Source organism: Belonocnema kinseyi, chromosome 3 (genome assembly GCF_010883055.1).
Source record: "Belonocnema kinseyi isolate 2016_QV_RU_SX_M_011 chromosome 3, B_treatae_v1, whole genome shotgun sequence".
In the NCBI taxonomy this organism is placed as follows: domain Eukaryota; kingdom Metazoa; phylum Arthropoda; class Insecta; order Hymenoptera; family Cynipidae; genus Belonocnema; species Belonocnema kinseyi.
Window position 1 is genome coordinate 53588339 of NC_046659.1, and position 13913 is coordinate 53602251.

Sequence of the window (13913 nt, forward strand, 5' to 3'; positions counted from 1 at the left end):
TTCTTTAACCCTTTAACGTCACAAGGACACTTTTTTCAACTACCCATTTCTCTAAAACATTTCACTATGAAAATGTCTGTCAAAAAATTCGAGAAGTACCTATCCTACTATTTTCGAGGTCGGTCTTTCTAATGGTGCAATCAAAACTACATAAAAATATGTTTTTTACACTATTTTTACAAATTAATGCAAAAAAACACGAATTTTTCAGGCCTGTTTTTTATTCTTTTCACATTTTCGATACGTTTCGTAAGAATATTCAACAATGGAATAGTGTAATCGTGTCCTCGATTTTATGCTTTCGAATGGCATCATTGGTTTTATTTTTATCATAGTCTGAACTTGCAAAATAACGGCAAAAACAATGGAAAAATTGATCAATTTGTCAAATAATCATTTCTTGCGATTAAAACACACTTTTTGTACCGAACCTGCATGATCTATATAGTTACTATGGTTTTTTGGGTCGCTGATTACGAATCTGCTATTATTTTTGCAAAATTAATTTGTTTAAACATTTTGTTTAAACAAATTATTGCAAAAAATGAGAATTGTTTTAATCTACTGGCAGAATCGTATTCTACGGAAAAAATACGTCGAAAATATGCATAGTAAATTTCAATTATTTAAATAATTAAGTTAATATCAGCAAATATCAATTTTCTATATCCAAATACATTGTTATATATCGTTTTATAGGTTTTCGGGGTCGCTGGTGACGAATTTGATATTAATTTTTTTAAATTATATTGTACAAACAATATGTTTGACAGTGTATGCATAACTGTCACTACATTCCAAAAATTATTTCGTGAGTCTGTAAGCTAAGGAAAAATTTAGTTATTTATTCGTAGAAAACTTTATTTTATTTGTTGTTATCTTTCAAACAGAAATTTCATTGAATAATTTAACATGTTCTGCCATCGTTGAGCCCAACTGATGTTGCCCGATTCCCACCACGAGGAGGTACATGTCACCGAGAATCATCTTTTTTTTAAATTTTTTAAATATTAAAAAAAAAATTTTTTTAATTTTTATAATTTTTTTTGTGTGCTTGAACTCGTTTACTCGTGCGTTTGTTTAAAACATTTCATGCAAAAGTATGTTTGACACTCTGCACGATTTCACGGTTCTTACTTCGCACTTCTCGTATGAGCAATACTTTTTGAATCCTGTGTTATCGAGAGTATGATTTGAATGTTTATTTCTGACACATTGGAAGCAATTAAATATTTTTCACAAATTTCCATGGCAACATCTTTTGTTCCTAATTTATTTTTGCTTATTTTTTGTTTGATAGATTAAGAGGATTTAGAGACGACCACAGGTTTAAAAACGGTTTTAAAATCGTAGATTTCAAATTATTTATGTCTTACGGTCCAATCGTAAATCGAAAAAATAAATATTAGTATATAAATATTTTTTTTGACTGAAAATTGATCTTTTTGACTATTTTAAACTATCATCAACTCAGGTTTAAGAACCTTCGAAAAAGGTACGCATGTGTACCGAAACGTCAGGAAGTTTCGAAAGGAGTTTTTTCTATTAAATAAATATCTGAGTTTCGAAGAACATGTTTTTTTGACTCATAATTATTTTTTCGATTTACGATTGGACTGTAAGACATAAATAATTTGAAATCTACGATTTGAAATCAATAAATATCAACGGTCGAAGAAAGGATTGATTTGTTTCATCAAATCATTTTACAATTAAAAACGGTTGTTTTTATGCCTTTTTCATCTCACAGTTTCTTAGGCATAAACCTAAAATAACGATTACACTCATTTTTGAATGGTTGGTCAGTCAGCTGCCAAGTTTCATTGAAATCAATTGAGAGCTGAGCAGACAATACAAAAAAGATTCGAAATACATCATTATATCAGATAATGATTCTTGGTAGCTTTTTTGTACTTTGCTGCCCTTCTACAATGTTCATTTCTTGTTCAACTCTGCAAACTTGATTCACTTTTCTTGAAATAACTTCTTTTTTTTTTATTTCAAATTTAAAATGTTTTAAAACTAAGAAGTTGAAAGTTGCGTAATTTTTAATTGAAAATTAGCATAAAAGAAATAATAATTTCAGATTTTAACTTCAGATTAAAAAATTCAGTAAAAAACGAATTTGCAGAGCATTTCAAATTGAACAATATTAAATTGAATCATATTGTTTTCGATTAATGTTCTGATTGGCTTTAAGATCCAGAAATGAAAATGCTTGATTTTTCATAAGTCAAACAAACGTTTCGACCCAGTTGGGGGTCCTCATCAGTTCTTTATTCTAGAAAAAATGATTCATGCATGATACGATGTGACGGGTGTTTATTCTAGAAAAAATTATTTATACATCATACGATGTGAAGAACTATGAATTATTGAAATTATTCGGCTTTAATTATTTCAAATCGTTCAAAATGGTACAATTTGAAATTTAACAGCATTTGAATAGCATTTGAAATCTAACCATTTATTCTTTATTCATAAAGTGTTCCCTCAGCGTTTACGTGACCTCCGTGTCTTACAATATTATCTTCTATACATGTTTTCTATTATCTTATCCTTGCCATTTAAAGTGATTTAAATAAATTCTTATATGTGAACCCTTTCTTCTATTTTTTGCGATAGCGCAATTTTAGATGTATGGGTAAACGAGAACGAGAGAGCGAGCAAGAGCGCATCCGTATCTTAATATACTTGTGCCATAATAATAACCATTATATAAAAATATATAGGCTTCTAAGCGACTTCCGTTTCCTTTTTCTTTCACTTCGTTTCTATCTCAGCCTTGCCATTTTTCACATTAACAGTTTCGTTCTTTCTCATTCGTTCCTCTAACCCCCTCCAATTCTTTCATCCATTCCTCATCCAATCCTTTCACCCCTAAAATCTTTGCCTCTTATACATTCTGTTCCCGTTCTTATCTCATTCTCCCCAATACATCCCTTCCCTTACCATGTTTCTCAATCTAAATCATGTTGTTTTTGTTCATTATCTCTCTCCCAATCCCTTTGCTTAATACGTTGGCACTCATTTCTTTTTTATCATCTTGTACCATTTATTATATTTTGATTCTTCAGTCATCTTCCACCTTTCTATTAATTCCCTTTCCCTGCCTCTTTTCTCTAATTCATAGTTTACTAGATTCCCATTTCCTATATCTCTATTTCTAAAGAATTTCCGTCTTTCCTTTCTTATCTCCTTAATTCCTTCTCCATTCTTCTCCTTCAACCTTCTTTAGCACTTTTTCACTGACTCCACTTCCTTTCTTCTATTACTCCAGTCCACCCCTAGGATCCATGTTATATACCTGTCTTGTAACCTATCAAGTTCTTTGCTTTCCTTCCATCCCCATATCTGTTTTATTTCTCTTATGTGAGCTCCTTGATGTCCATTTGTTTGCAAGGTATATCTCAAATATTTAAACTCATTTACTTCTTCTAACTTTACTCCCTTCCATCTTCCAGTCCATTCTTTTTTGTTTTTCCCTCCTTGTCTAAATCTTATTATCTTTGTCTTTTCTACATTCATAAATGGCTGCCATCACCACTCTATCGCCCGTCTATGCCAGTGTTCTTCTTTCGCCATCCTTTTCTCTTAATTTCTTCTACCAAGGCTGAGATTAATATGTTAAATAAAAGTGGGTCCCGAGGACAATCTAGTCTTTAACTCTGGCCCACTAGAAACTGACTCCTACTTGCTCTGCTACCTTTATCCTGCTTTTTTTCTATCTAAAAATTTCCAATATCCTTTATTAAACTCTCTCTTATCCATTTTCCATCATCACTTTTTCTATCTCACTTCAGCCCAATGAGTCAAATACTGCCTATAAATCCACGAACATTTTTATTATTACTCCTTTCAGCCTTTTAAACTTCTATTTGCCAAATAATTCAGAATATATATAATATAAAAATCAGACTTAATAGCTTGGATATTTTTAATTAAAACCATGTACAATTGAATACTAAAATTATTGCTTGAAACTTTCAAAATTAATGGGTTTAACATCGGGAACCGGGAATTTTTTCTGAGATTTTAATTGCTACTGTGTGATCCTCAGAAAAAATTTGTTCATCAAGAATATATACACTTTGCTAATTCAGCGACTTCAATGGAATATAGCCTTTTAAATTAGTAAGATTAAGTTGAGTAAACACTAAATTGCATGTTATAGCAGAAAATTTGTGTAACACTAAGAGGAAAATATGTGGTTGGGAATACCGTCTTAGGAAGAAAATCCTGTCCTGTCAGCATCTTAATCGGCTGTTTTAAAAGCACAGAATGTTACCTCATCGTTCCACCTTGATTCTCGCTGACGTTCACGCGGCTTCTCTTTTTGTTTATTTTTGTCTTTTTTTATTGCAGAGATAAAAATACAAGTTTCAATGATATCAGAAAAAATTCCTACGCCATTAAATCCTCTGACAAATTTTCTTTAAAATCTTTCTACAAGGAGAAGATGGGAACGATTATAATTGAAATATATTTTTTTTCCTCTCCCTAAGATTAATTGTATAGGTTCTCGAACTTTTTTCATCATTTTAATATGTTGAAATATTGTTTTATAACAGTAAGACATTATCTTGCTTTTGAATTCTCCTTAACCTAGAACTTAACCGTAAAACAGTTTCGGAAGGCCTGGTGTCGAATTCTATGGACACCACAAAAACGAGAGCGGAGAGAAAAATGCTGTCACGAAGATCATCGCCCTTCCGAATGAGGTATGCATTTCTTAAAATGTGTTGTGTTAAGAAGGCACCGTTTTTAAATTCTAAGAAAAACACTAACAATAAGTAGATTGCTTTAACTGACTATATAAATTTTCATTGTAAAAGATTAAATAGAATTTACGATTATTCTTAATGCTTTAAAATTATATTTCTCTTAACTTTCTACTGACTTCCAATTCGATTTAATATTTTTAATTTATTTAACTTTTAAGATTTCAACACTTTAAACCTTAACAAATATAAAAGTCATTGAATTACAAAAATCTTGAAAAAATACTGCAAAACTTTTCTTTTAATACGGATTATATAAGATCTAAGAGAATTTATTCAAGAAAACGATAAGGTTGAGGATGACTTCAGCTTTCGTTGAAGGCGTTTCCCTTAGTTAAGAAAGAAAAAGGAACAGCCTACTTCAATTTCCCACGTTTCTATTTCTGTATCGGAATACCTGCTCGGATTCTCTGTATGTACCTGTATACTTAAAAAAGTTCTAAAGATATAGCCTTATAAACAAGTGCTCCATTGCTTCTTTTTGTTTATATAAAACTCGAGTTAGGCGTAGATATAGGAACTTGAATAAACTGAGCGTACAGCTATGTACAACTGCGGCATTCAGTCGAATAACAATGCTGAGATAATTGTTCTTTCTTACTCGCACGAATTGTGTATTTGTATCATATGACACGGTCCAGAATCCAGCAACAGTGCTGCAAAGTTAATTAATCGTGTCGAAATGAGGAATATGATCAAGGATCATATCAAGGATACGATCAAGGATAACCTAGTTATTCTCTTAAAGTCTTCAAATTAATTTCCATTTCATTTTACAGAAAGCGAATAGATATTCAATAAAGTATAAGTAGTACGTTAGTGAAATATTTATTTGTAGTCTGAATCTTGGAATTTTTCAAGATCTGTTTTTTTATCTATTAAACTAACGCTGTTCTGAAAGAATAACAAGAATTTTATTACGGCAGGAAGTTTAGAAGTGGAAATCCCAGAATGAGGATTAAAATTATCCAAAGATTCGTGAAATTGACTAGCATTTTAAGGCGGAACATTCGTTAAAGAACGGTCATAACTGTATACGTGGGAAGAAATTGTACAAATTTAAATATTTCAAAGCTAGTCAAATTTTTTTTTGCAACCACATTCAGTAAAAAATTCTCAGTGCAATTCGAATTAAATTTAAATTTACTTACAAATTTTACGACTATCGGACTATACGGTTTTATAGAGTACAGAAATGACTGAAATTGCAATTAAAATTAGTTTTTTTAGGCCGGAAAATCACAGTATTTTTCATTACCTTAATTTTTTGAATTCTTAATAGAAAAACCTATCCAGTCGATTTAAATGTCACTTGGTTTTACATGCATTTTTCTGAGTTTGAACGAATTCAAGTTCATAAACAAATTGTAATTGGACTTTTATTTGAAATTGTACAACTTTAAAAATTCCAAGTTTTTAATTGGTAAATTTTTAAAACTGTACTAAAAACTCCTAATTTAGATCTTTTTTGAATTTACAGTTCATCAGATATAAAACCTTTACTTTAGTCTCTAATTTTATATCAGTGGAACGCGTTCTTTATAGCTTTACGACAATCAAAATTTTAGATTTTTAGTCATTTCTCGTATTTATATCATTGATAAAAAATAGTTTTAAGCTAAGTTGTGAAGAACTGATTTTTCAGAAAAAATCTAGGTGTTTTTAAAATAAGAGGTGTAACAGGCACAATCAACGTTTTTAAATGTTCAAGAAAAAAATGGCAAGAATATTTTGACATTATATATTGAATTAATGTAGTGTTTAGGAAAAATACGAAGTTGTTGAGGTAAAGGTCAAGAAAAAAATACGGAAGTTCGATAATTTGAATTTATATTTTGCGGAACTAATAATAAAACATAATGAATTGAAAACAGTAGCAGAAGTAGTTGTTTAAACTTGTAATTTAGAGCAGCCTAACCTATCTTGTATGTTGAATGAGTTAATCTCTTTTATATTTGATTATGATGCGTCATAACAAACATTGTTGTGTAAATTATGATTATTTTTGAGGTCCCACGCCTTCTGGAGTTTCAAGGCAAGTAACGCGATATCGTGTTCCGTTTGTTAGAGAAATATTGCATAAGTTGACCGGCACATCATGCCACGCAAAGGCACGTGTGTAACCACGTGTAATTTAAATTAGTGTGTGCATAAAAGCTGCACGCACTAATGGGCCTTCGTGGGACCCGAGGGTTTTGGCTCTGCATATCTCCCTAGGATCGATTTGCCGCGAGTGCGTACAGCATTCGAGTTTAATATTTTTCTTTAAGTTTAAACAATTTATTATGTACTTAAAATCTTTGAAAATTCAATATTTGAGGAAATTATTATAATGCGGCACGCAATAAAGTTAAATGTCAAATTTATATAATTAGATTTTAATAATTGAAGGAAGTTATTTTCTAAGATGGCCACTAAACTGGAAACCGGAAAAACTTCGGGAACTGAGCGGCAATTTTTTTAGTTTTTAGTTTCAATAGAAGAACTTAACCAATCAAGTAAACTGCCTACGCTTCCAATGGAAAATTTTACAGTTTGCAGCAGTTACAATTTCAGATTGTTAAATTTTCATCCTTACTTTTATATTCATTTAATTTTCATGCTTAATATTTCTAAGTATCTTAATTTTTATTTCGAAAGCAGCGTGTTCAGTTATAGAAGAATTCCCATTTCAATATAATTAGATTGAAATATACAAAATTGGTTGTTTTCAAATTTAATTTTCTCGATATTAAATAATTTTAGATCGAAACGTTATAAGTTAGATAATTTCAACATTTATATTGTATAACATTCAATCATACTTCTTTTGACCCCTCTAATCTATATTTGACAAATTTACTTTAAGATCAAATAATTGGTAGTTGCAATTTTCGCAAATACGCTTTCAAGGTTTTATATTTGAAGGCTATAATAATTTTCCCAATTTGAAGTTCGATGTCTTCGATATTGAGCAATTAAACAAAATTCGTCTGAAATAAAAGAACTATTGTAGATGAAAAGTATTTAATATTTTTAGATTAAAACATTAAAAATGGTTTGCTTTTTAACTTAAATCGTCCAAATGTGCAGAATTAGAAATTAAAGCGTCGTAATACTTGAATTATTATTGTTTCAGAACGATTAGAATATAATAATTTAAATTATTGATTTGGAAAATCGGATCATTTTTTATCAGGAATGCTTTACGGCAGTATTCTACTTTGAAACACTCGAAAAAATCTATTTTTGTGAATTTTGTCTGAGATTATTAATAATGGTATTGATTTAGGGTTTATTAGGCCTAATAAATGCACACTTGAATTACATTTAAAACAATTTTTTCATATATTTTATGCGCTTTTTATACATAAAAACGTCAGTCAAAAGTCAACTCAAAAAGTAGGTAGGTCCGCGCTGTTGTAAAAATCTCGAGAACTATTGGTCCGAAACAAAAAAATTAAAGTTTTACATTCAGTATTACTCCAGTATCCGCCTGAACTAGGATTTCTAATATAGATGCAAAAATAGCAAAATGGCGACGAACAAACGAAAAGAAACTAAACGTGGGCTTAATTTCACAGTTTTTTGCAAAAAAAGTATAGTTAAAATAAAACTTTTAAAATAATCCTAGTTAGCCGGTTGCTGGAGTCATACTAAATCTAAAACTGTTAAATTTTTTTATTTCGGGCAAAATTCAAAATTAAATTCTTTTTTTTTTTTTAATCTGGACAATTTTAAATTAGTAGCGTGTGAAATTAAATATTTTTGAATTGATGCCGTCAAAATTATAAAATTTTATTTCAAATTTGAAGGACAATTTTTAAACATAAAACGTCAAATTAATTTTTTACTGAAAATTAATTAATGAGACAATATTAATTTTCAATTTTGTGCAATGTTAAACTAGTTGAACAATTTTCAGTGCTTCTTTTTAAATATGTAGAATTATGAATGGCATATAAGTAGAATTGTTCAAGTTTTAATGTTTAATTTTCAAATATATATATGTCAAATATTAAATTGTTTTAATTTTAAACGTTTGAAAAAGACTGGAAGTTATGCAAGGATTTTCTTCTGAGTATTGAGTGGTAACCCTTTTTTTATTTATTCATTCTTGGAAAAAATATTCAGGGTTACAACGGGAAAATAATGAAGTTCCGCAGAATGTGTGTGTTCGTTTCCTTTATAATAACTTTTCCTGGATTCCTGAAATTTTAAATTCGAGTGCTGTACATTGTACGGAACATTATGATGGTAATTTAAGGGTAACGAAGATGTGAAACAAAGATTCTGATCGAAAGTAATAAATGTAAAATTCCTTACTGGCGCTCACGCGTTGCCGAATATCAATTATCTCTGCACTAGTCATACATTTTAAAAGTTGTCTGCTTTTCATTTATGATAAATAAAGCACTTTTCGAACTAGTTTATTTTTAACTAGTTAAGCCAATATTTTTTGTAAATTTGTAATTCGATTTTCCTGTTGAAATCGACGTTGAAACTGAAACATATCCTTTCGAATTCTGTTATTAATTTTCTTAAGACCATTTTCAAATTTAAGACAGTAGCTTTTGGATCTTTTTTTATTTGAAGGCTTAGAAATATTTTATGCAATCGAATTCTTGTATTTAAAAATGTTAACTTCTCTTGATATGGAACAAGTAATTTAGATATAGGAAAGTTTTTTTAATTCAGGCAGTTTGTGTATCTTTACTCGCAAGTGAAGATTTCAATGTTAAGATTACCGAATCTAAAACCAACTTTTTAATCAGAAATCTAGATTTTCCGACAATGACTAATTTGGAAGAAATCGAGATTAAGGTATGATTCAATTTTAATTGTTCGATTTGAGTGAACTGTTACGGAATTTATATCTTTGAGTGAAGTTCTTATCGCTGTAGGCTTTTTTTTAGCGAAGTCCTAGAAATGATAAGATAGTGGAAAGAGGGATTGTTAATCTTGACACTTGAGGTTTATCAAGAAATACACACACTCTTTCAAATAAATAAGCGATCAGAAGTTTAATTTTTAAAAAAGTTTATGATCCCCTAGTCAAAAATATTTTTATATAAGATCGAACTATTCTTCATTTATTTAGAAATGGTAAAAGATAATGCCATCTATTAGAACTAAGAATCAGCGCATCATTCAATAATGTGTAACTTGTTTTTTAATGTACAGGGTCGGTTGGTTTCGCTCTGCGATGACAATTCTCTCCACTTATGGGAAATTGACAATAATTCGGTCGTTGAGGTAACGAGTTTGTGCCTGGAAGGAAAACTGAAAAAGATTTCAGCCATGTGCCTCGAGTCCACAAACGAGCATCTACTTTTGGGAACAGAAGGCGGCAATATCTACCTTCTGAAGTTGAAAACGTTCACGATATCAGAAACTATCATCTATCAGGATGTTGTAATGCAAAAGTGAGTTATCAAACTTTCCTCTTATGTAGTTTATCCTATGTTTAAATGAAAGGTCCAATAAATTTGAGATCCGTTGAAAAATAAATTTGAAGAAGCTCAAGCTTTTTTCTCTTTAAATTTTAGTGTTCCCGCGGACTACAAAATTAATCCTGGAGCAGTGGAAGCGATTGTGGAACAACCTGGACATCCAGACAACATTTTAATCGGATATAATCGTGGTCTGATGGTTCTGTGGAACAAAGCAACTCCTGGTGCTCAACAGGTAAGTTTATATTCAATTCCATGCGTCTTTTCACACAAGCCACCAGTAATCGTTGACACATTCATCTACTGCTTACAAAATATCTACATGTCTACAATAAATGCAACATTAATTGTAAATTAAGCCATCTAAATGCACGCTTTACAACAATTTCAAATACCTTCACCCAGGCATCACAAGTTCTGAATTTGTTTCATCGAGGATATTAAACAGTTTCACGATGGTCAAGTTGAAGCTAGCAAGCTTTTAGTTTCTTCATATTTCAAGCGAAAATTTAAGTATACGATGTCTGCTTCCTTAAAAACTGGGTTTCAATTTCTTGTAATAAGGAAACTCTGGAATTTTTTAATTGTAATTGGAAGTCCTTAAAATCCGAGTGCTCTTCACATTATGCAATATACGCTTCTTAAAGGCTTTACCAACCGAAAGCTTTCTAATACGCTGTTTTATTTTTAAGCTTTAGTCACTGTTATATTTGTAAGGCTTTTAAATTCAAATCCTTGCACCTAAAAAATTGTATGCTTTCAAAATATAAAAATAAGCAACGATTTCGAAAAAGAAAATTTTCCTAGAATAATTAATTTGTCCCACATCAAAAATATAAATTAAAATATTAAGAGTGCCCTTTATTGCCCTTTTCTTTAGTCCAAATAGAGGAAAATATTTTAATAATAAGATATTGAACTCGAAAAAGTTTAGCTGTAACGGAATTGCCAAACTTAAAGAGAACTTTGTTTTCTTTTCATATTTGGGCGGGTATTTGTCGAAATATTGAAAATAATCTCTACTTACACATTATTTAATCGGAAAAAAATTTTAATTTAAAAAAATTGAAATTTAATTTTTTTAAATTTCAAAGTTAAGGTATTTAAAACCTGCCACACTGAAAATTACTCAAAATTAGAATACAAAGGTTGGCTAATTTGTGTGAATGCTACATAGAATGTTACGTAGAAACTACAAAGATTGCTGCTTATAATTAACCAAATTTGGAGTTAAAAAAGAGAATTATAAAATTTAAAAGAGACGGAATATGATAATTTTCATTTGTTTTATTTATTGAATTGGAATTTCTCCCAATTTAATAGAATTTACTCGAGAAAATTTTTGAATTAGAAACTCAATTCAATTTATAGAAAAACAGTCCAACTTGAAAACCCTAAACCATTTTTTTAAACTCCATCCATCGAATTTGAGTACCTATAATTAAAATATGAACATATGTAAATTCGGAAGGTTTTCATTTTAAATTAATTTATGGGTGAAGGAGATTAAAACAATGTTTTTTTTTTCTATATTGAAAGTTGGATTTTTGGAATCGTTTCTTGTCTCTTCAGAAAAATCGTAGAAATGGCGTTTGTGACCATTCGGAACGTTACCTTAACAAGTACCCCAATACGGCAGTCTCAAATAAATAAATTCTGGGAACTCATTTAAAATAATATAAAAGAAATTTAATTTGAACCATTGAAGTTTTAAAATTCTAAAGTAACATTGAAACGCGCATTAGATTTAAAAATGGAAACGAATCGAAGCAGATGTCAAAGTTTGAAAGTCTTCAATGTTGAAAGTATATTTATTTATGTTTGGAAATCTGACGATATCTGCTTTGGGAGAAAGTCTAAGTTAGCTTTGGTTAAAAAGCTATTTTCGATTGTTTCAATTGCAAATTTTAATTGTAATTCATAGTCTTTCAAGTCAGAATGCTTAAAAATTGCCATGCTTTTTAATTAAATAACTTTCAACAAAATAATGCTTTCCAAACCAGCTTTTAAATTAAAATTTTCAAATTAGAGGCGCTTCTTTATTTATATCGTTTTGTAATTCGAAGTCTTTGAAATATAACATTTCCAAAAATAAAAATAAGGAAATGATGCAATAGATATACAGTGATAGTACACCCATTATTTGTCACTTAAAATTTCTGAATTTTATGAGTTCCAATTTGAAATTTTTGTTCTCTGAAAAAGATTGAAAGCTATGTAAATTCTGAATGAAATGAGTCCAAAACGAAGTCATTTTGTCAATTTTTTAAGTAAATTTTTTATTATAGTGCAAATTGTAATTTTTTCTTAAATTTTAAACAACATCTGAAATAATGAACATGTTTTAATGTTTATGAGCTCTTTTTATAGTTAAATTCTTTAAAATACCATAAACTGGGAGTAAGCGGCGCATATGTGGGGGAAAACGGGTCACCCTTAATTCTGTATTTAAAACCCGATATTAGTCCTTCTAGGTTCAGCAACTAAAGTTTTACAATGGTTAGTTGCAATTAAGCCTTTATATTTTTTACCTATAAGAAGAAAACGTACATATATTTGATTTTTATTATTATTTTCATACAAATGTGATTTGTACTATTTCTGCAATAGCTTCTTAAAAAAGTGACAAAATGACTTTGATCCTATAGGCTGGTTTTTTTCAGAATTAACTAAAGAATGGGTGTCCGCGTAATAAATGGTGTTAGTGTACTTTCCTGGATGAATTATTTTGTTCAAATTATAAGTATAAAGTGATAAAAATATTTACGAATCTATTGAGCTAAAACGAAAGATTTAATTCGGAACTTGCCAGTCTTAAATTTGAAATTCGATCCTCTTGAATCCGGGATTGTATAAATCTTACAATTAAACTCAATTGCTGGCTTCAACTTGCAAAACCAAATAAACTCTGGTTCCTGCGCTTTGATAAATTCGTAAACGGAATTGAATGCTTTTGTGTTGTCTGAAATATCACAAACACGGTGGCCGGTAATCCTACACGATTGTTCGAAAGTTGGTATTCCTTCTTCTGACTGTTGTTTGTGTCTTTGGTGGTTTTGGCGGACGTGTGTGCGCAGCTGATGGGTTTATTTTCGCGTGCACAGACCTTCGTCTCTACCCAACAACTGGAATCGGTGCACTGGGTCTCTGAGGCTCGTTTTGTTTCATCTCACAATGACGGATCTTACTCCTTCCGGAGCCCTGGAAGCGAAGCTGAACCGGAACCTAAAACTCTTTACGGACCATTGCCCTGCAAATCGATCTCAAAGATCTTCGCTTATCCTACTGACGAGTAAGTTTATTTAAGCAAATTCAACGACTCATAGACGGATTTTCATTCTTTAAATTCTCTCTTTGTCTTTTCGTATTCCAGTGGTGAAGAGATGATCATCTTTTCCGGTGGAATGCCACGTGCAAGTTACGGAGATCGCCACACGATCACCGTTCTGACAAAATCAAAACACCTAGCTTTCGACTTCACTTCCAAGGTAATTGATTTCTTCGCCGTGCTACCAAAACAGACACAGGAAGAAGGAGATGACACCTCAGCTTCAAGAAGTCCGGAAGCTCTCATAGTTTTGGCCGAGGAAGAACTCATCGCGATTGATTTGACACATCCTGAGTGGAAGATGATGGCTCTACCTTATCTGGTATCCCTTCACGCAAGTGCGGTAAGTTATCTGCCTCAATTCGTTTAAGT

At 30.7% G+C, this 13913-nt stretch overlaps 1 protein-coding gene across 3 annotated transcripts in view; it reads left to right on the plus strand.

Annotated features, from left to right (window-relative positions):
• Positions 1-13913, plus strand: part of LOC117169148 (lethal(2) giant larvae protein homolog 1) — a 45531-nt gene that overhangs the window by 17608 nt on the left and 14010 nt on the right. For 2 of the 3 annotated variants that reach the window (XM_033355357.1, XM_033355359.1), the window contains exons 3-7: positions 4628-4721; positions 9945-10186; positions 10310-10448; positions 13291-13505; positions 13587-13884. In XM_033355357.1, coding sequence (XP_033211248.1) covers positions 4628-4721; positions 9945-10186; positions 10310-10448; positions 13291-13505; positions 13587-13884 — 988 coding nt within the window. The remainder of the gene's footprint in view (positions 1-4627; positions 4722-9944; positions 10187-10309; positions 10449-13290; positions 13506-13586; positions 13885-13913) is intronic. The other variant, XM_033355358.1, reaches the window with a different exon arrangement.